Source organism: Penaeus monodon, chromosome 2, assembly GCF_015228065.2.
Source record: "Penaeus monodon isolate SGIC_2016 chromosome 2, NSTDA_Pmon_1, whole genome shotgun sequence".
NCBI classification, from domain to species: domain Eukaryota; kingdom Metazoa; phylum Arthropoda; class Malacostraca; order Decapoda; family Penaeidae; genus Penaeus; species Penaeus monodon.
Window position 1 is genome coordinate 23,735,181 of NC_051387.1, and position 25,000 is coordinate 23,760,180.

The 25,000-nt window shown below is 35.3% G+C and overlaps 1 protein-coding gene across 1 annotated transcript in view; it reads right to left on the minus strand.

The window, feature by feature from the left end:
* Positions 1 to 25,000, minus strand: part of LOC119581916 (signal peptide peptidase-like 2B) — a gene marked incomplete at its 5' end in the record, with an annotated part of 58,284 nt that overhangs the window by 24,662 nt on the left and 8,622 nt on the right. Inside the window, 1 exon segment of the mRNA XM_037930083.1 lies at positions 10,852 to 11,012. Within this exon segment, the coding sequence (XP_037786011.1) occupies positions 10,852 to 11,012 (161 nt within the window).

The window sequence follows — 25,000 nt, forward strand, 5'->3', positions numbered from 1 at the left end:
TATATATATATATCTTTTGTGTGTGTGTGTGTATATATATATGATATATATATATATCTATCTCGTATATATATATTATATATTTATTCTATTATATATCCCAGATACATACCTATCCATATATAATACATTATATACAAATTATATTCCTATATATCTACATATATCTACCATATATATAGTATATATATTATATATATCTAATATATCTATATATATAATATATATGGTTGTGTTTGATGTGGTGGGGTGTGTGTGTGTGTGTGTGTGTGTGTGTGTGTGTTGTATATATATATATCAGTATATAATATTCTATTTATATTATTATAATATAATATATATATATATACTATATATATTATCTATACATATAGCCATCTGCACGTACATACCGACATGTACACATACACATACACATACACACACACACACACACACACACACACACGTGTGTGTGTGTGTACATGTCGGTATGTAGGAGCACTTTATGTACGTATGTTTTCATGACTGCATAGCCCAGAGAGGCAGAAAGAATAAATAAAAACGTCATCTGGCAGACTCCGGTGAGGAAACGGTCGCGGCCTCCTCTCCTACTCTCTGCCCTTCCCTCCTCGTAGTTTCCTCTTCCCATGCAATGCAAGGATGCTTCCGGCTCCTTTTCTGGTAAAACTTTATATCAACAAACGATCTATCAGTCCATCTATCAATCACCCATCATCTATTGCCCGCATCTCTCTCTCCCTTCCCTTGCCATATGTCCTACCCCGCTCCCTCCCCTCCCCGAGGCGGCCGCCGTGCCTCCTGCACTGCGCACAGCCCCTGGCCACTTGCCCTTCCCGAGACACTTGCCTGCGCGCCCTTTACTGCTTCGCGCTGCCATGGCCCTCTCGCGCGCTTTACGGCCGGATGCGACGTGTGTACTTATCTACCTAATAAGGGAAGGAGGGGAGGGGCAGGGGAGAGGAGGGCAAGGGGCGAGGGGGACGGGAGGGGAGGGAGAGAGCTGAAGTGAGAGGAGAGGGCACGGTCTCCGTCGCTACATCCTGAACGGCGCCCCGACTCGCCTTCCTTCGGCAGACTGAGGGAGTCCCGGTCAGGTCGCCGGATGAGTCGCATGAAACGCCTTCCCTCGCGACGAAACAACACTCATACACAAGTGATCGATTCAGCACAAAGAAACAAAGGCGTCCGAGTGTGCAAAAAATATGATAGTCTATTAAATATAAATGTTTTCTTTTTATGCTGAACTTTTTGTCATCGGCAAAGAAACTCCAGACTTTCTCTATTGCCTTCGCTTCGAATTTCGTTTAATAATTCATGTAGGATTTAAACTGCCATTCTTCTCAGCGTGTTCATGATCTACCAGCATCATTCCAATCGCTATCTTGAATCATCATAGTCACTGTCAGGAGAAATTAATGACCATCAGCTTTGTAGAAACATATTCAGTGGCAACCTTCGACAATGAAAGCACCTGAAAATGTAGCTTTATTCTGCTGCAGCCAGTCAGTCAGTCAGCCAATCGGCCTACCTGCAGTCGCTCACTGTGGCCGCCCTCCCCCCACTCATCTTACTCCGACGCTCCTTCCTTTCTCACTCCCATCTCCTCCTTATCCTTCACTCCGTCTCCTCCTCCTTCTAATTCTCCCCCCCCCCCACCCGCCCACCCAACCCCCCGCCGCGTGAGGCTGCCACATAAGCATTAACGACGGCGACCGAGATGCACGTGGTATATAGCTTAAGGCGAGGGAGGGAGTTGGGAGGGAGGAGGGGGATACCAGGGGAGGGGAGAGGGGAGGAATACCAGGCAAAGGGAGGGGAGGGGAGGAATTGCTGGGGAGGGGAAGGGAGAAATATGAGGGGAGGGGAAGGGAAGAATGGGGTGGGGCGACTGATCCGTCCGTACCATTTCAAATTCCCTTTCAATCGCTCAGTCTTCTTCCTTCCCCTCCACCATCCTGAGCCCAACTTCAGCCTCAGATTCCTCCTCTTATTCTCTCCCCTTCCTATTCTTATCCAATCTTTCTTCTCATGCCTCTCCTCCTCTTCTGCCCCCTTTTTCACGCCAACATGACCCTGGGCACTAACCCCTCTTACCCCCGTGTCACGCGACCTGACCCAGTGCCTCACTCGCCCGAAAACGTGACCGAAAGACACCTCAGAGGCGGCGCCCGAAGGACCCAGCACGGTCGGGAAAAGAGGGGAGGGGAGGGAGGGGAGGGCCGAGTGGGGGGCTAATGGCGAAGGGGGGGGGAGAAAAGGAGAGAAAGAGAGGGAAGGAGAGGGGGAGAGAGAGAAGGAGAGTGGAGAGAGAGGGAGTAGGGGATAGAGAGAGGGAGGGGGAGAGAGAGAGAGAGAGAGAGATAAAGAGAGAGAGAGATGGAGAGAGAGAGAGAGAGAGAGAGAGAGAGAGAGAGAGAGAGGGAAGAGAGAGAGAGAGAGGAGAGAGAGAGAGAAGAGAGAGAGAGAGAGAGAGAGAGAGAGAGAGAAGAGAGAGAGAGAGAGAGGAGGAGAGGAGGAGGAAGGAGAGAGGAGTAGAAGGAGAGGGTTTTATGTTTTACCCTTTACAAACAAAAACAACAAACCGTCGCAACTGTGGCAGGAAAAATGCATGGGGAGGCAAAAAAGGTCACAAGAAACAAACGACTAAAAAAGGAAGAAATTGCAAAGCAAGCCAAGAAAGAAAAAACACGAAAGCAAGAAAGACGAAAAAGGGCCGAGATAGGCGACTTCGGCGCTACAACGCTGGCCTCTAGGACCATTTGCGCTTAGGCAAACTCTGCGGCTGCGCTGCGGTGCGTCCGCTGCGGGCTCACGCTTGACTGCGGCGCACACAGAGGAGATGAAAAGGAAGAGAAGAGATTTAGAAAACAGGAGATAGAAGCGAGTGAAAGATGGAGTGTTTTGTGTTAATGTTATTGCCAATGTGTTTGTTAATGTGTGTCTTTGAGAAAGAGAAAGAGAGAGAGAGAGAGAGAGAGAGAGAGAGAGAGAGAGAGAGAGAGCGAGAGAGAGAGAGAGAGATAGTGAGAGAGAGAGAGAGCATGAGAAAAGAGAGAAAGAGAGCATGAGAAAGAGAGAAAGAGAGAGAGAAAGAGCGAGAGAGAGAGAGAAAGAGAGCGAGAGAGAGAAAGAGAAAGGGAGAGAGAGGGAGAGAAGGAGAGAGAGAGCGGGTGGCGAGAAAGGGAAAGAGGCAGATATGGGGCAGGCAGCGAAGGGGGGGGATGGGGAGGGCGCGGGAGCGTGTCACAGCTGTCGAGTCTGGGCGGGGGAGGAGGGGTGTTGGTGGCGAGGGCGGGGGAGGTCACACCCACCGCAGCCCACAGTGCCAGAGTGCCACAACAGTGTCCTTAACGGACTCCCTCCCACCTCCCTCCGCCTCCTTACCCCCAATCTCTTTACAACCTCAATCAATTATCCAAGACGACCAAATGAATCCAATGTACAAGAAATAAAAGATAATCACGGCTCGAGATAACACCTCGAGTCCTCCCGAGAGGGGGGGGGGGGGGGGGGGGGGGGGGGGGGTTGGGGGGTTTAAAAAAAGAAAAGGGGGGGAAAAGGAAAAAGGGGGGGGGGGGGGGGGGGGCAAAGGGGGGGGGGGGGGGGGGGGGGGGGGGGGGGGGGGGGGGGGGGGGGGGGGGGGGGGGGCCCAAAAAAAACAAAAAAAAAAAAAAAAAAAAAAAAAAAAAAAAAAAAAAAAGAGGGAAAAAAAAAAAAAAAACCCCGGCCCCCGGAAAAAAAACCCCCGGGGGGGGGAAAGGGGGAAAGGGGGAAAAGGGAAGAGGGATTTTAAAAACCAGAAAAGGCTGGGGGGTTTTTTGGATTTGGGGTGTTTGGGGCCCCCCCGGTTTGGTTTGGCTTTTGGGGGGGGGGGGGGGAAGCGGGAAAAGAGGGAGAAAGAGAGAAGGAAGAAGAAAAAGGGGAAAGGAAGGGGGAAAAGGGGCAAGCCGGGAGAAAAAAGCAGGAAAAGGAAAAGAAGGGAATTTGGGGGAAAAGGGAGGAGGGGGCCCCGGGGGGGAGCGGGGGGAAAAAGAAAAAGGGGGAAAAAAAAAAACGGGGGGAAAAAGGGGGGAAAAGAAAAAGGGGAGAAAGGAGTGGGCTGGGGGAAAAAAAAAGGGGCAAAGGGGGGCAGAGAGGGGGGGGCCGGGGGGCCAATGGAGTCTGGGGGGGGGGGAGGGGGGTTTTCAACATAACCCAAACCCCCCCCAAAAAATTAAATTCCAAAAAATTTTTTTTCCCCTAACCAAGGGCCCTAAAAAAAAAAATTAAATCCTGGTAACCCCCCATTTTTAAATAAAAAAAAAAAATAAAAAGGGAAAAGCCCCCCCCCTAATGATTTTATAATTTTAAACTAAATAAAAAATGTTTTTTTTTTTCCCCCTCCCCCTTTTTTTTCCCCCTTTTGTTTTTGTTTCCCAAATTTAGGGTGTTTTTTTTTTTTTTTGTTGGTTTTTTTTTTTGTTGTTTTTTTTTTTTGTTTTTTGTTTGTGTTTGTTTTGTTTGGTTGCCTTTTTTCCTTTTTTTTTCCTTTTTTTTTTTTTTTTTCCCCTTTTTTTTTTCTTTTTTTTTTTTTTTTAAAAATTTTTTCCTTTTCGTTTTCTTTCTTCTTTCTCTAAAACAAAACCTTTACAAAAAATAAAAAGGTAAATAAATTTTTTAAAAAAAAAAACATAAAAATGATAAAAAACCCAAAATTTTGGTCTTTGGCCCCAAAAAAAAAATTTTTTATTTTTTTTATTTTTACAATAATTTTAAAAAAATCAAAAACCCAAACCCAACAATAATTTAAATAAATAAAAAAAAATTTAAAATTTTTTTAAATTAAATACATTTTATATATATTTATATTTATTATATATATATTTTTAAATATAAATCCAAAAATTTTTATGTTTTTTAGGTTATAATTTATATCATTAAAATAATTATTATATTTAAATATAAAAATTATATAATAATTTTTAAATTAATATATAATTAAATATATCTTTTATTAAATTATTTATCCTTTTTTTTTATTTTTTTTTTTATTTTTTTTTTTTTTTTTTTTTGATATATAATATTATATATTAATATATAATTAATATATTTTTATATATATATAATATAATTATTTTTAAAAATTATATTTTAAAAATTTCTTTATATCTATATATATTTTATATTATATATTATATATATATTTTATATAATATATCCAAAATTTTATATAATATTAATAATATTATTTATAAATTTTATATATTTTATATTTATAAATTTTAAAATTTTATATATATTAATATAATATAATATAAAATACAATTATATAAATATTTTATATTATAATATTTTTTATTAAATTTATATTTTTAAAATTATATATATATATGATAAATAAATATAAAAATTTATTTTATATATAAATATATATAATATATAATATATATAATATAAAAAAATTAATATATTTTTCATATATATATAAATTTATTATATATATTATTATATTTAATTATATTCTAAAATTTAATTATATATAAATAATATTTTTAATTTTAAAAATAATATAATATATATTATATTATATAAAAATATATAAAATTATATATTATCTATATATAAAAAAAAATTATATTTAAAATATTTAATCTATATTATTTTAAAATTATATATTAATTCTTTTTCTATTAATATATATATTTATAATATATATATATATAGTTTATAATTTTATATATATTTTTATATATATATTATAATAATCAAAAATTGTTTTTATTTTAATATTATATATATATATATATATATATATATATTTATATATATAAAATATTATTTTATATTATCATATTTTATATATATTATTATTTAGTATATTATATTAAAATAATAATATAAACTATGCATATATTTATATAAAATATACTATATATTATATATATATTTTATATTATTTTATAATATATATATATATTATTTTATTTATATTTTTATATTTTTTTATTTTTATATATTTTTTTAATATATATATATATTATAGAAATTAATAATGATAGTATAATTATATTTATATAATATTTAATAATTGATATAAAAATTAAATTATATAAATATATATATAATATATAATATAAAGTATAATATTTTTATTTTTATATATTTGTTAATATATGTTTTATATATATATATATATATATATATATATATATATTATTATAAAATAATATTATTCCAAATTTTAAAAAATATGCAAAATTACATTAATATTTATTATAATTAAAATTTAATATATATATATATATATATATATAAATTATAATTTTACTAATATATTTTATATTTTATAAAAAATATTATTTTAAATATAATTTTAAAAATTATATATATAATATATATATAAATAATAATATTATATTTATATAAAAATATTTTTATACATATATACAAATATATATAATTTTAAAATTTTATATATTATATATTTTAAAATAAAATATAATAATTTTAAAATAGAATATAATATATTTTTAATATATATACATTAAAATATATTATTATATATATTTTTTTAAAATTTTCTTAAAATATTATATCCAAATATATATATATTAAAATTTTTATAATATAGAATATATTATATATAATATAATATAAATTATAATTTTTTTTTTAATATAATATATTATATATATAAAATAAAAAATTTTAAAATATATATAATATAATATATAAAACATATTTAATTTTAATATATATATATTGAAAAATTTTATATTATATATATTAATATATAATATTATATTATAATAAGATTTTTAATATTTCTAATTTTAAATATATATTAAAATATATATCAAATTTTAAAAAATTTATATATATTTTTATATATATGCATATTTAATCAATTATATTTTTAATTAATATAAATATATATTATATATATTATATAATATATTTTATATATATTATTATATATTTTTATTTAAATATATATATATATTATATATATATATATATATAATATTTAATAATATATATTTTATCTATAGTATATATATAATGATAAAAATTTTATATATGCATAAAATATATATATATATATTATATAAAAATAATATATATATTTTTTTTTATATATAATATATATATTATATGCATATATATAATATAAAATTATATTTATTATATATATAATGCATAATATAATATAAATTTATAAAATATATATATATATATTTTTTTTAAAAAAAAAGTTTAATATAGTTTAAATAAAATTTATATTATTATAATTAAAATATTATTTAGATTTTATATGCATATATATATTTATTTATTCATATAATATAGCATAAAATATAATTATATATTTTTATTTTATAATAAATTTATATTAAATATGTTATATATGTTTATATTGTATATATATATATGTTATCTATTCTTATAATATAAGTATATCATATCTAATATATATGTATATATCTATATCTAATCTATATATATTAATTCTATATCTATTATTTTAATGTATATATCTTATCTATTATAATGTTATATCTAACATATTAATCTATTATCTATCTTCTATATATATAGCATAAATAAAAAATTATATATAATATATAATATATAGTTAATATAATATATATATAGGCATAAAATAATATTATATATATATAAATAATATATAATGCTAATTATATAAATATAATAAATATATATATTTATATATTTATTACCCCTATCTTTTCTTCCCTTCTCTCTCTCTCCTCTCTCTCTCCTCCCCCCTTTTAAAATTTTTTTTAAATATATTATTAAAAATTTTCTTTTCTTTTTTTGGCCCTTTATATTATTATATATATTTATATATTTATATATATATTTATAATTCATTTTTAGATATATATTATTAATATAATATATATATTATTTGGTATAGATTATATATATGCTTTAAAATATATATTTATATATTATATATATTATATTTTAATATATATATATATATTTTGCATATTAATCGATATATAATATTATATAAAAAAAATTATATTTATCTATATATATAATATATATATATATTATATATATATATAATATATAAACATATAAATTACCTATATATAATATATATAATTTAATATATATATATAATATATATATTTATATATATCCCTATATATATGCTATATATATATGCATATATATGTATAATATGTAAAATTATGTATTGTATGTATGTAGAATATTATTATTAATATATTATTATATATATTATATATATGTATATTAATGTTATTTATGTTTAATGTTTTATATATTTATATATTTGAAATATATATATAATATATTATATGTTTATAAAATTTAAATTATATATATTATAATATATATATATATATTATATATTATATAGTATGTAGAGGGGAAGAGAGGGAGGAGAAGAGAGGAGAGGGGAGAGAGAGAGAGAGGAGAGAGAGAGAGAGAGAGAAGAGAGAGAGAGAGAGAGAGAGAAAGGAAGGATTCCACACACACACATACTATATTATATATATAATATAAAAATTTTTAATATATAATATTTATTTTATAAAATATATATTATATATAATTTTATATATATATAATTTATTTATATTAATATTTTAATTATTTATTATTATATATATTTATTATATTTATTATATTATATAAAATTTATTATTATTTATATATTACTTTATTTTATTTATAATATATTTATATTATATAAAAACTTATTTAATTATATATATATATATTATATTATATATATTTTCCCCCACACACATGGTGATGGGAGTGTGTGTGTGGTGTGTGTGGCTGTGTGTGTGTGGTGGTGTGGTGGTGGTGTGTGTGGTGTGTGTGTGTGTTGTATTTTTTTTTAAGCACCTTTCATTCACTGCAGGATATAGACTTTTTTTTTTTTCTTTCTTTTGAGGGGTTTTATATAGCAGTCCCCCCTTGTTTGATTGGATCCCTTTTCCCTAGTCAACCGCGGTTCGGCCCCTAACCGGCCACGGGATTTCCCCTACGCACCTGCTCTGACTTCTAAAGGGCGATATGTCGTTTTCTCGCCGTGGGGTTTGGGGGCCGCAGTCAGAGCCGGGGATTTTACGCCCGGGGAATTTGGTCCAGGTTTTAAACCCAAATGGACTATCGCGGCAGTCATATATATATATATATATATATATATATATATATATATATATTAATATATATATATATATATATATATATATATATAATATATATAATATATATATATATAAATATATAAATATATATATATAATATATATATATATAATATATTATATATACATATACATACATATACATACATATATATATATATATGTATATATATAAATATATATATATATATATATATATATATATATATATATATAATATTATATTATATATAATTATACTTATATATCTTTATATATCATATTATGTGTGTGTGTATGTATGTATGTGGGTGTGTGTTACACACACACACACACACATATAATCCTACATATAAATGTAAGCATGCGTGTGTTTATAATCAGCGCAGCGGTCCGCATGAAAATGCCACGAAGGCAAAGCGGTAAAATCAACAAACAGACAATACGACACCAGGGCCATTTTTGCCTGCCGGGAACAAGCGCTCGACTGAGGACCGAGAGTGCTGCAAGGAGGTCGCACACCCTCGAGGGGGCATTCGAGCGAAGGCCTCTGCCTCAAGAGAGAGAAATCACGCCAGAGAAAGGTGATCAAAGCCACGAAGCCCATGGAGGAGCTACAACGCCGGCGGCCTCCTTCGGACGAGCTATTTGCGTCTCCACAGAGCACCTCGCGACGGAGGGCGTCTTGGCGAAGGACCCCGATGCCTCTTTCTAACCTCCTGTCGAATCGGGACTCTTACAAAGGGCGAACGGAGGGGCTGAAACACCATGGACCGTCATCGAAATGTACTTCAGCGAGAATGGCAAAGGCAAATGCAGTGCCTCAGAAAGTGCCTCCGTGAACATGCATGAGCCTAGGCTACCGTGTGTTCGGAAAAATTGCTGTACAAAACATTAAACTCCTGCCAAAGGTAGACTGCCTACAGCCCATCCCCCCAAGGAGGGGCAAGGCTAGCGGTCCTAGGCCTCCCTGCCCGGCGGGAGCTACAGGAAGCGAAGGAGGGAAAGCTACAGCTACAGCCTTTGCTTGCCGTCTGTCTTGGCGTGATTCTATAAGGGACTATGCTTGCTACATGCGTACCGTGGAATTTCCTCTTTGAATTGTCTCTGAAGATTGAACAAAATCAAAACCTGAAAAGCAAGAGCTCGAAACCAACATCCTATCATCTACGAAAAACGTAAACACGAGCACACACTACAGAAAGCAAACAAATACACAGTATACACACACACACGAGAAATGGGAGATTCGAAAATGAGAAAACCTCCTTAAAAATTCTAATCTCCTCAAGATCACTTACACAGCCTCAGACATAACATTGGAAGGGAGAGTAGGCGGGGAAACTACGAACTGACATTTGACAGCCCCTGTCGACTCCTCGCTTTCTCCCCTTCCCCTATCTGGCTCGCACAAACACTGCTGTGCGCCCGCACTCACTCACGCAAGCACGTACGAACACACACACACACACACACACACACACACACACACACACACACACACACACACACACACACACACACACACACACACACACGCACGCACACGTACAGACGTACTTCTTCCCCAATGACCCCCCTCCCTCACACAAGCACACCTACAAAGGAAGCCTGTCCCCTCGTTTTCCCTTCCCTCCAATTCGGGACCTGCCTCCCTCGGCGGCGCCACACACCTTGTCGGAGTCGCCGCGCCACATGGCCATGAACTCCCCTCTGGCGGCGGCGGTGATGAAGGTGGGGATGAGAGTGAAGGGCACGAGGTAGAGCAGGGCGGGCTGGGCGAAGCTCATGAGCCACAGGGCGATGAAGGTGGTCACCAGGCCCGAGCCGTAGCCTGCAAGGGAAAGGGCGCAGCGGTCCATTAACACAAATGAATGGTCGGGAATAGTAATGACGAAGATGATAATTATAATAACAAGGGTAATAATAAAATAAAACAATAATAATGATAATAACAACAGTAATACTACTAGTAATGATGATAACAATAATAGTTAAAACAATAATAATAACTGTAGTTCAGTGATAATGATAATAATAATAATAGCAACAATAGCAGCAGCAGCAGTAGTAGCAATGATGATAATACAATGGAAAACAGCCGATGAAAACCTAAGAAGTGAACGGAACGAAGGGAAGAGTGATGAAGGAAGAGGACGCAAAGCGAGGGGAGAGGAGGAGGGGAAGGAGGCAGCGAAAGGGGGAGGATGAGGGGTCGGCCGAGGAAGGTAAGAGCCTCCGAGGCGAGAGGAAGCGTTCGTGGAAAGGGACAGCTTAAATGAACGAAGCGGCGTGATGAACGAATGCACGAAATGTGAATCCACGAACGCCGTGGAAAGGATAGAGCCCAGTGGAGCTCGTCTCGCATAGCGGTCAGGAACCGACCCAGAATCAAGAAGTGAACAGGCGAATAACTAAAACAGTGTTATGAATGACTGCATCGAGAAAAAAAACATTTCATATTTTGCTCAGAAATATCTGTCCGAGTTTCGAAGATATCGAAAACCCCTCTTGTTTTAATGGCAAGTATAGCGTTCTTCCTGTTAAAGGGAGAAAAGACGACATAACTGTTATTATGGAAACAACGACCGTAATGACACAGGCAGTAATACGAAGCCGAATGTCTATTCGAAGGACAAATGTCCGTTACAAATAAAGCGTCACTTAATATCGTCTAAAAAAATGCACACATGATGATCAAGTGTTTACAGCCTCCCGCTCATCTTCCCCTTTTCTATCTCTGCTTGTTTGTTAGTTTGTCTCTGCCCCCCCACCCCCACCCAGCCTCCACAACAAGCACTCGTACCCCTCGCTCCCTGGCCTTCGTCAGCCGGGAACAAGAGCCATACACACGGGGGGAGGGGGGGGAGAAGGAAAGGATGTGGGGGGGGGGGTGCACCAGGGACAGAGCCCAGAGGTCTGTCATAAGGAGGTCACGCCTGCTCCGTCAAGGTCACCCACCACTAAACATCCCTATCTAGCCCTTATCGCTTGCATTTTCTGGTCCTTATCGCCTCCACACGGAGGTGGGAAGGCGGGGCCGTGGAGACCTTTGGCACTGTGGCACCGACCCTCTAGAGCCCAAGAAACAGAAATTTGTCGACACTTTTTTGGGCGGCTACTGAGAAACAAAAGTGGTTTCCTAGAAATTGTATGAGTAACGGCAGCCAGGAGTCGAAACAAAAAAAAATAATATACGAAATAAAACTATTGTCCTGAAATCCAAGAATGCGAGACTTCATTGCTCGCCTTGGCTGTCCAGGGCTGGTCTCTTCTAACAATACATAAAAGCACTGAATTCCTTCTTCATAGATCATAAAAGTTTCGTCTTGAACTAAACAGATAAAAGCATTTTTTAGATGACGTCACCAGGACTGCGACCCCCCCTCCCCCCGTGCCTCCCCCTGAAGTGTGACCTACGAGTCCGAGGTCACAGGGCTGTTCTTGCCTCCCACTTTACAAAATGCCACAAGCACGCCGTGCGCTTGCTGATGCTCATCTCGCATGCCGTTACATCTGAGCTTTGTAAAAATAAGCATATGCTTATATAGACATATATAGCTTATATATACATGTATATATATATATATATATATATATATATATATATATGTATATATATATATATGTATATATATGTATATATATGTATATATATATATATATATATATATATATATATGTGTTGTGTGTGTGTGTGTGTGTGTGTGTGTGTGTGTGTGTGTGTGTGTGTGTGTGTGTGTGTGGTAGTGCGGGTTGTATATACGTATATATATTGTATGTATATACATATGTATATGTATGTGAACATATAGTATATATATATATATATATATAATATATATATATATATATACTATATATAAATATATATCTTATAATATATATACTAATATTATATATATATATATATATATATATACTATATATATATATATGTATATATATATATATATATATATATATATATATATATATATAACTAATATAACACACATCACACCCACACACCACACACACACACACACACACCACACACACAACCGGGTCAACTATTCACCCACACACAAAACACAAAACGGTAGCACATCCTCTCACACGCAAACAAAACCTCAACCACGCACACAGCAAACGCAAGAGGTCCTGCATTACACTCTGTTGCAAGCACAGTCGCAGACACCATTTAAAAGAGCCAGTCCCTCGCACTGAGTCCCGCCTCCCCCCTCCCCCCGCCCCCCGCCACGTACACACGGCGCCTGCCACACTCGCACGCACACGCCGCCGCAGTCCCGCATAGGAGTGCGTTCCAACGCGGCCCTCGTAATTCGCACGCACGAAGCCCGCCCGCGGTAGTAATCGCGCGCACTTAAGCCGCACTTGTCCCAACTGCTCGTCTCGTTGAGGGAAATTGGCGGAGACAAAGCCAGGCTCACACGACGGGGTCTGATTAAATCCATGGACGTTGGCTCAAGCGGCCGCGAACACCTTTTAAGTGGACGGCAGCTGCGCCGCCCTCGAGCGGCGTCTCCTTCAGGAGACCACTAGGATGTGTCAAGCACGGCTCTCCTCCCCTCTCTCCCTCTTCTCTCTCCCTCCCTTCTCTCCCCTCGTCTCTCTCTCTTCTCTCTCTCTCTCTCCCTCTCTGACACACACACCCCCCATATATTATATGAAATATATATTGTGTATATAAATATAATTTTATTAAAATATTTTTATATATATTTATATATATATATAGAATATTTTAATATATATATATATATTTTAATATATAATGGAATATATATATAATATATATGAATATATATACATATAATTATATATATATAATATATATATATATATATATATAATATAATAATTATATGTAGAGTATATTTTATATGATATGTAAAAATAATATAATAATATATGTAATATATATATAATATATATGTATATGTGTATGGTTTCTATAATTTTATTATATATTATATATATTTTATAATAATATATAACACAAACACATATAGATTAATATATATATATTATATTATATTTATTTTTTTATTATAAATTATATTATATTTTATATATTATATATTCTTTTATGTGTGATATAAATATAATATAATATATTATATATACACATATACATATACATATATTAAAATATTTTATATATTATATATTATATATATATATATATATGTTTATATATATATTTTATATTATATTATATAATGATATATAATAGGGTGTATAATATATATGTATATATATATGTAAAATAAAATAATACATATATTATACATTATAATATATAAAATACATAAAACTATATATATACATATAAATATATAAAAATACATATAATATATACATATATTATACAATATATTACATATATTATTTTATATACATATATAAAAATTTTACAATTATATATACATATATATAATATATATATATATATACATATATATATACATATATATATATACAATATAATATATACATATACATATATATAAATATATATATAATACATATAATATATATATATATAATATAAATTATATTATTAATCAATATTGTTTATATTATTATGTTTTTTATGTTTTAATATAATAGTTTATAATTATTGTAATGTTATTATTAGTTATATATTATTTATATTATTTTATGTATATATTGTAATATATGATATAATATATTATGTATTATATGATATATATATGTATTAATATTATATATTTAAAATTTGTATATATTTTAAATATATATATATAATAAATTTTAAATAGAAACATGTGAATATATTAAAAATGTAATAAAATATATAAAATAATTATATGAATAAATATATATATATATAATTATAAAATTATTTAATTAAATTGAATTACACCAACTCTATAATAATCAAATCGTTCCTCGACAACCACTCTTATGATTTATAAATATTTTTAAATTTTTATTTATTTATTTATTATTTAAATTCCGAACCAATAATTACAGGCAATTCCACCTCCCCAATGCTCCTTAATAGCGCAATCGGCGCTGGGAAGTGCCGGCGTTATCGTTTGCAGGAGGTCTTTTTCCTCCCGGCCCCTGCCTCCCCTCCCCCCTTTATCGTCCCAACCTTTCCATCTTCCACAGGCGATTCCGAGTCCAATAACGGACACGCCTTCCACCTAAATTTTTAAACCGCACGTGGGCCTTAGGGTGGGGGCGGGGTTACGGGGGTGCAGGGGGGAGTCCTTCCCCCTCGCCGACGAGATGGGCGCTCAAAGCGTCGCGCCTTCTATCACCCAATCTTATTCTTATTCTTATCCTTACTCCTATCAACATCATAACCATTCATGTTGCATGAATTTTACACAAGAAGTCCCAATAAAAACACTAAGAGGAAAACCAAGCCTCCTTAACAAGGAACATGGAAATATTATAAAAATATAAAACACGGCAATAGAACGATGCTGGTGACATTACAGACTAGGAAAGAACGACAATAATAACACGGAAATACAACCAAAAAGCAACAAACAAAAGCACGGGAATCGAGAGACTCCTCCCGATTCCTTCGCTCGCTCGCGCGCAACGTCACCGCCATGAGCAGCGTTATCAATATTCAGGACAAATTCCCTCAAGCGCCAGTGATCTGGACCGGCCGCTCTTGAAATACGAGAACGTAAATGCATTTGCTTATACACTTGTCTGCATATGCTGTCTCTCTCTCTCTCTTTCTCTCTTTAGTCTTCTTCCTTACTCCGGCTCACGCTCGTTCTTTCCCTGCGCTTTCTACCTCCAGCTTTCTCTCTGTCGTAAGAAAATCCTTTTTTGTCTGTCTTTATTCTCTCCACTTCCTCATTTTCTCATCTCTACTTACTTCTCCCTTCACACGCACGCACATACACACACACGCGCGCGCACAAACACACACACACACACACACACACACTATATTATAATTACTTTTTATGTATATATGTGTGTAAAAACTACATCTCTATATCTCTATATTATGTATATAATATACATACATATTCATATGTATGTATGTATGTATGTATGTATGTATATATATATATATATTATATATATATATATATAATATATATATATTATATATATATATATATATATATATGTATGTATATAAATATATGTAAGCACGGTGTGTGTGGGGTGTGTGTGGTGTGTGTGTGTGTGTGTGTGTGTGTGTGTGTGTGTGTGTGTGTTGTGTGTGTGTGTGTGTGTGTGTGTGTGTTGCGGTGTGTGTGTGTGTATATGTAAGTATATATATATAGGTAATATAATATATATTATAATATATATATATATAGGTATATATATATATATATAGTATATATATATAGGTTTTATTAATATATATATATATAGGTATATAATATATATATTATATCTATATATTATTAGGTATATAAAATATATATATATATATTATATATATATATATATAAAATATATATATATATATAAAATATATATATTTTAATTTTATATATCATATTATTATATATATATATATATATATATATATATATATATATTTATATATTAAAATATATATATGGTATAATATATATATATATATATATAATAGTATGTATATATATTATATATATATATATATATATATGTATAATATAATATATATATATATATAGATATAGATATTATAATATAATCTATAATCTGTGTGTGTGTGTGTGTGTGAATGAGTATGTGTTAATGTTATACTCTGCTTCCATTCTCATTCTGCGCCTCTCCCTTTAGCTATTTCTGTTCCTGTCACTCTGTGCACGTCTCTCAGTCTCCCGTTTCTCTCTTCTTCCCTCCCTCGCCCTTTCTACGACGCCCCCGGGACTATTTCCCAAAAAAGATCCAGCAATCGCCCAAAGGAATGAAAGGCCCTCGGGAGGCCCTGCCGCCTTCAGCGTGCTACCACGTCTCCTGGGGCGTGAGGGAGGAGGAGTGTAATTGCGTGTGTAACTCATCCACTTATCTATTTATTTTTCTTCATAAGTTTTATTTAACAAATAGTGATGAAACCACTTAACGTGGTGAAAATCATTAACGTAAAGGCTCATTTACTACGAAATCATCCACATAACACAAGGATCCACAATTGCAATTAACTATGACTGTTTACATCATATTATCATAAATACCCCAAAACGGTCGTGATCACCCGAGCTCGAAAAGAGGGCCACTCACGCAGTTTCTCTCTGGTGCGTGGCTGCGGGGTGGCGTGGCTGTGGCGTGCAAAGACTTCTAAAGGTGTGTCATGAGAATTCGGCTGCTAGTGAGCACTAGTGTGGCGTGGCATCGGTGTTAGTTGTGCAGTGTGCCTTGACGTGGGGGCTGTGCAGTGTGGCGTGGCGCAGCTCAAGGTCACGACTCACAATGACGACAACAGACAGCGTGAGTCACGGACGAGGCCGCGAGATGATCACCAATGCTTCCATTTGGACAAGGAATTCTTGTCTTCGGCGGCCACGCCTTTGACAGCTCTTGGGGGCGCGTAAAGGACACAGCTTTTGGGACGCTGCCGCCGCTCGCACCTTCGCCCTTCGGCCTGTCTGCCTGCTTGCCTGTCTGTCTGCCTGCTAGCCTGTCTGCCTGCTTGCCTGTCTGTCTGCCTACTTGTCTACCTCTCTCTACTTGCTTGCCTGTCTGCCTGCCTGCCTGTCTCTCTACCTGCTTGCCTGTCTGTCTGCCCGCTTATCTACCTCTCTCTACCTGCTTACCTTGTTCTGTCCTGCTTGTCTCCTCTCTCTACCTGCTTGCCTGTCTGCCTGCCTGCCTGTCTCTCTACCTGCTTGCCTGCCTGTCTGTTTGCTTGCTTGCCTGTTTCAGTCTGGCACTCTCTTCTTTATGCCTTTCTTTTTTCTCAACCATACATGTGCACACAGACACAAATTTGTTTATGTGCATATGTCGGTGCAACAGCATGTTTACACCGACATACATACATATCTACACGTACCTGCATGTATATATATATGTGTATGTATGTGTGTGTGTGTGTGTGTGTGTGTGTGTGTGTGTGTGTGTGTGTGTGTGTGTGTGTGTGTGGTGTATGTGTGGCCGCACACATAAACATACACATACACAACACATTACACACGACACACACACACACACACACACACACATGTATATGTGTATACATATTTTTATATATATTATGTATATATATATTTATGTATTTACATTATATATATATAAATACATATACATATATATATAATATATTATTATAATAATATAGATAATACATAATATATATCATACATATATATATAATATATATATACATAGAGGATATATATATAATATAATTACATATATCTAGTATAATACATATACATTATATATATAATATATTATACATAATATATATATCATACACACATACTATGTACAATAATATAATCATATACATATATATATACATATACATATATATACCTTACTATATATCATATAATATACATATACATATATATACATATATATATCACATATACATATAAATATATTACATATATATACATATACAATATATACATTTCATTACCACATGTATACTATAATATAAAAAATATATATATATGTTATATATGTATGTATGTATAGATGTGTAATAATGTAATATGGTATGTATATTTGTATATATATACATATATATATGTATATAATGTAAATATATATACATTATATATAAATATATCTAGATTATATATATATTATATATATATATTGTGGGGCCGCGGTGGCCGAATGGTTAGAGCGATTCGGTCCCTCAAAGACTTGGCCGACGGCAATCTGAGGTTCTAGGGTTCGAGTTCCGGGCCGCGCGTTGTTCCCTTGGCAGGGACTTCAAACCTCGCTTGCCCTGCCTAGCCGCTGGTGGCCAAGCCACCCAAGTCCAGTGCTGGTCCCAAGCCCTGGATAAATAGGAGAATGATTACCTAAAGGTAACCACCCTGGCACTCTCCGTGGAAAGGGAACTGGGGACCCTACCACGTACTCACGTCCAGAGCATCACAACATGAAAACCTACCAATTCAGTAATCATGGCTGTGACCACGGCGGCTCAGACATGAACCGACACTTTAAAAGAGGATATATAATATATATTATATATATATTAATATTATATATATAGATATATATATATATATACATATCATCATGGATATCTAGCATAGATATGTCTTATATGTACATATATGTATCTATATACATATATATAGTATATATATACATGTATATAATGTTATATACATATATGTAATATATATGTATATATTTACATATTATTGTATATATATACATATATATGTACTAATACACATATTATATGTATACCATATATACATATTATATAGGTATATATGTTCAATGTATATTTTTGTGTGTAGATATACATATACATAGATATACAAATATACATGTTATTTGTGTATATATAGACATACATATATATACATATATATATATATGTATATATATATATGTATATATATACATGATACTTATATATGTACAATGGTTGGCGTGTCTATATATACATATTATATATACACTATACATATATGTATATATATGTATATATATAATACCATATATATTTATTTGGGTATATATATATGTATATAGATACATATCTATATAGTATATATATTTAAAAAAACATACATATAGGTATATATATTATACATATACATATTATATATAAACATATTATACATATATATATGTATAGTATGTATATAGATACAATATATATACAATATATCCATATTTATACATATATATGTAGCATATATGTATCATTGTATATAGTACATAATATATGTATATGTATGTATATATTGTATAATTGTAATATATATATGTAATATATATCACATATATATATATTATATAATTACATATATATATATGTATATATTACATATTATATGTATATATATACATATATATATATACATATGGTATTATACCATATGATAGGTATATGTTATATACATATGTATATATATTATGTTATATGTAGTTACATTGTATATATATATTATATATATATGTATTATGTATCTACATATGTATATATATATGTATATATATATGTATAGTATATATTATATGCATATATTATATTTGGCCCCCCCAAAAAAAAAAAAGATATATATAGTATATTATATATATGCATATAGATATGTATATAATATGTTATATATATGTATATATATGTTATATATATATATGTTATGTATGTATATATGTATTATATTATATATATATATATATATATATGTTATATATATATATTATATATATATATATATATTTATATATATATATACACATATATATACTACACATATATATATACATGTATATAACATATATATATCTATATACATATATATATATTATAACGATATATAGTACTATATAATTATATATATATATATATATATATGGTATATATATATCTCTATTATAATGTATTATATTATGTAAATATATGATTGTAATGTGTATATATATATATCAATATATATCTATCTATATCTATCTATATCTATATCTATATCTATATCTATATCTATATATATATATATTATTTATATATATATATATATATATATATATATAAGCCCCTCTGTGACCTCTGCCTCTGCCAGCCGTACCTCCCTCCCAGTGCAGAGACATTTCCACGTTTCCCCCGAAAGCCGAGACGCGCAAGCGGGCATTAGCGCCACATCCGGGCTAGTGCCGTGGCCCGAGACAATGACTTCTGCAGGACGCACCTCCATCAGCAGTGTCAGATGGGCGGCCGTTATGGTGGCCGCGTATGCCACCTCAGCCTCCAAATTTGATAAGATGGCAAGCCGTAGGAACCGAACAACGCATAATAATTCCGAGATTCTCATGCGAGCCTCCCGGACGCCTGCAGCAGCAGCAGCAACGTCAGCAGCAGGAGCAGCAGGAGGAGCCGGGCGCGAGGGCGGGAGGGGAGTTATGGTTAAGTCGTTAGAGTGCCGCTGGCATGTCCCTCGTCTGAAGCCTGTCAAGAGCCACGTATGTAGATCTGGCGACTCTCTCCCGTCTCGGACGCGCGCCTCCCCGACACCCGTTCGGACACAAATGGAGGAACCTTTCTAGATAAAGAGACCGTTTGCGTTTCTCCTTTAAAATCTTCCCTCCATTGTCCTACGCCCCCCTACCCCCCATGGAGGAGAGGGGAGAAGAAGACACCATCGTCACCCCCTCCCCCGCGCCCTTCACCCTGCGCTCTCTGAGGGGAAAAGGGTGGAGAAAAGGACAGGAAACAACAGAGGGGCATAAGGCTATATCCACAGGCCGTGTGGGGGAAAAGGGAGAGTGAGGTGAAGGAAGGGGAGTGAGGAGGAGGGGGGGTGGGATGAAGAGCAGGAGGAGAGTTGGGGACGGGGAGGGGGATGTGGAGGGTGGGGGAGGAGAAGTGGGGGAGAGGGAGGAGGAGAAGTGGGGGAGAGGGAGGAGGAGAAGTGGGGGAGGGGGAGGAGAAGTAAGGGAGGCGGAGGAGGAATGGGAGAGGGGGAGGGGGGGGCGAGGATAAGGGGACAAATGGGAATGGCAAGAGTAAAAGGGGGTAGATATGTGAAGCATGGTAACTTATCTCCGCCTCCCCATCCCTCCCCCTCTCTATCTCCTATGACCCTGGAGGTCTTGGCTTATGACGGGGAAGGCGGGGGAGCGACTGACTGAACGAGGTCAAACGTCACGGCCTTGTTGCCAAAGGAGCTACGCTAATTTGCGCCGAACTCCTCCGCGGAATTCTCGAGACGGGACTTCTGTCTCGAGAGACGGATTCAAGGAGCAACCTGTGGTCTCGGCTCTTCGGCCGCGTCTCGCTGCTCCTGCCGCGGGGAGGACGACCTTCGTTACAGCCACTTACATGAATCACTTTGCAAGAGGTTTCCGTATTGTACATATATTTTATATATTTATGTACATACATACACATACGCATACACATACACATACACATACACATATACATATACATACATTATATATGTATATATATATTATATATATAGATAGATATATTATAATATAGTATATCTATATATTATATATATATTATATATATATTAATAGATATAATATATATATATATATATATATATATGTGTGTGTGTGTGTGGTTATGTGTATGTAGTGTGTTGTGTGGTGTGTGTTGTGTGTGTGTGTTGTGTGTTGTGTGTGTGTGTGGTGTGTTTGTGTTGTGTGTGTGTGTGTGTGTGTGTGTGTGTGTGTGTGTGTGTGGTGTGGGGGGGGGGGGGGGGGTGTGTGTGTTGCGTGTGTGTGTAGAGTGTGTGTGTGCGTGTGTGTACGTGCGTGCGTGCGTGCGTGTGCGTGTGTGTGTGTGTGTGTGTGTGTTGTGTGTGTGTGTGTGTGTGTGTGTGGTGTGTGTGTGTGTGTTTTGTGTGTGTGTGTGGTTGTGTGGTGTGTGTGTGTGTGTGTGTGTGTGTGTGTGTGTGGTGTGTGTGTGTGTGTGTGTGTGTTGTGCGTGCTTGTGTGTGCCATGATTGTTTGTGAATTTGTAAAAATGTATGTAATGTATTTATGTATGTATTGTGTTGTGTGTGTATAATATATGTATATATTATATAATATATATATTATATATATATATATATAGGTTATATATATATACATTCTATATATTATCCTCGGTGTAGAAAGAGAGGAAAGGAAGGAGGAGGGAGGGAGGGGGGAGGGAGGGAGGGAGGAGGGGAGGGGGGCGCGGGAGAGAGAGAGAGAGAGAGAGAGAGAGAGAGAGAGAGTGAGCGGAGGGGTGGATAGAGAGAGAGAGAGAGAGAGCGAGAAGAGAGAGAGTCAGAGAAGAGTAAATGAGAGAAGAGAAAGTGAGAGATAAATAAAAGAAAGTGAGATAAAGAGAGAGAGAGAGAGAGACAGAAAAAAGAAAGAGAGAGGAGAGAGAAGAGAGGAGAGAGAGAAGAGAGGAGAAGAGAGAGAGCGTAGAGAGAGAAGGGAGAGAGAGAGAGAGAGAGAGAGAGAGAGAGGAGAGGAGAGGAGGAGAGAGAGAGAGAGAAGGAGAGAGAGAGAGAGAGAGAGAGAGAGGAGAGAGAGAGAGAGAGAGAGAGAGATAGAAGAGAAGAAAAGGATAAAGAGAAAAGGGAGAAAAGAGAGACAAGAGAGAGAGAGAGAGAGAGGAGAGGAGGAGAGGGAAAGAGAGACAGAGAGAAAGAGAGGGAGAGAGATAGGGAGAGATGGAGTGAGAGGCGATGAAGAGAGAGGGATAGAGAGAGATGAGAGAGATAGAGAGGGGAGAGAGAGAGAGAGAGAGAGAGAAGAGAAAAGAGAGACAAAAAGAGAGAAGATGCGCGTACGTGCATGTATACCCGTGGCGCACATGGCAGACCTTTCGGCCTTATCATTTACGTGACCTATCGTCAGTAATACAATTAACCTGCGCCACCATGCCCGACACTTTTGGCACCCATCAGGCGTCGGGCGAGGCGCCGAGCCCAGCGCAGGCCGAGCAGGCGTGCCAACTCACGCGCAGACACTCCCAGTTTGGGCGCAAGGACACAGCCTAATGACAAATGCATGCAAAACCGCACAAGAACATAGGTACATTCATCTATCGGATCTCCGCCCTGGGCCTCGCACTGGAGCCTGCCTTCAGCTCTTCCGCTGGAGCCGCTCGTCCGACTCATTTTCAAAGATGATTAAAAACTGAAGAAGGGGATTTTTTTTTCTTCTTGTCACGGGGCGGCTTCAGGACAATCGCTCTAGGTCTGTCTGTCTCTTCTCCCCCGTCTCTCTCTCTCTCTCTCTCTCTCTCGCTCATTCCTCTCTCACTCTCTCTCTCGTTCATCATCGCTCATTTCCTCTCTCTCTCTCTCTCTCGCTCAGGTCCTCTCTCTCTCTCGCTCATTTCCCTCTCTCTCTCTCTCTCTCGTCCCTCTCGCTCATTCCTCTGGGAGGGGGGGGGGCGCACTCTCTAAGCTCATTCTCTCTCTCTCTCTCTCTCTCTCTCTCGTTCATGTCCTCTCTCTCTCTCTCTCGCTCATTCCTCTCTCTCTCTCTCTCTCTCTCTCTCTCTCTCTCGCTCATTCCTCTCTCTCTCTCTCTCTCGTTCATTCCTCTCTCTCTCTCCTCTCTCTCTCTCTCTCTCTCTCTCTCTCTCTTTCTATCTCTCGCTCGCTCATTACTCTCTCTCTCTCTCCGTTCATTCCTCTCTCTCTCTCTCTCTCTCTCTCTCTCTCACCTCCCCTGTCTCTCTCTCTCTCTCTCTCTCTCTTTCTCTTCTCCCTCCTCCCCATCTCTCTCTCTCTCCTCCCTCCCTCTCTCTTTCTTCTCTCTCTTTCTCTCCCTTCTCTCTCCCCCTTCTCTCTCTCCCTTCTCTCTTTCCCCTCTCTCTCTCCCATCTCTCTCTCTCTTCTCTCGCCCCATCTCTCTCTCTCTTCTCTCGCCCCATCTCTCTCTCTCTTCTCTCGCCCCATCTCTCTCTTCTCTCTCCCCATCTCTCTCTCTCTCTCTCTCCTCTCTCTCTCTCTCTCTTCTCTCATCCCTCTCTCTCTCTCTCTCTTCTCTCTCCCCATCTCTCTCTCTCTCTCTTCCCCATCTCTCTCCTTCTCTCTCTCCATCTCTCTCTCTCTCTCTCTTCTCTCTCCCCATCTCTCTCTCTCTCTCTTCCCTTTTCTCTCCCCCCTCTCTCTCTCTCCCTCTCACCTCCCCTGTCTCTCTCTCTCTCTCTTTGTTTCTCTCTCTCTCTCT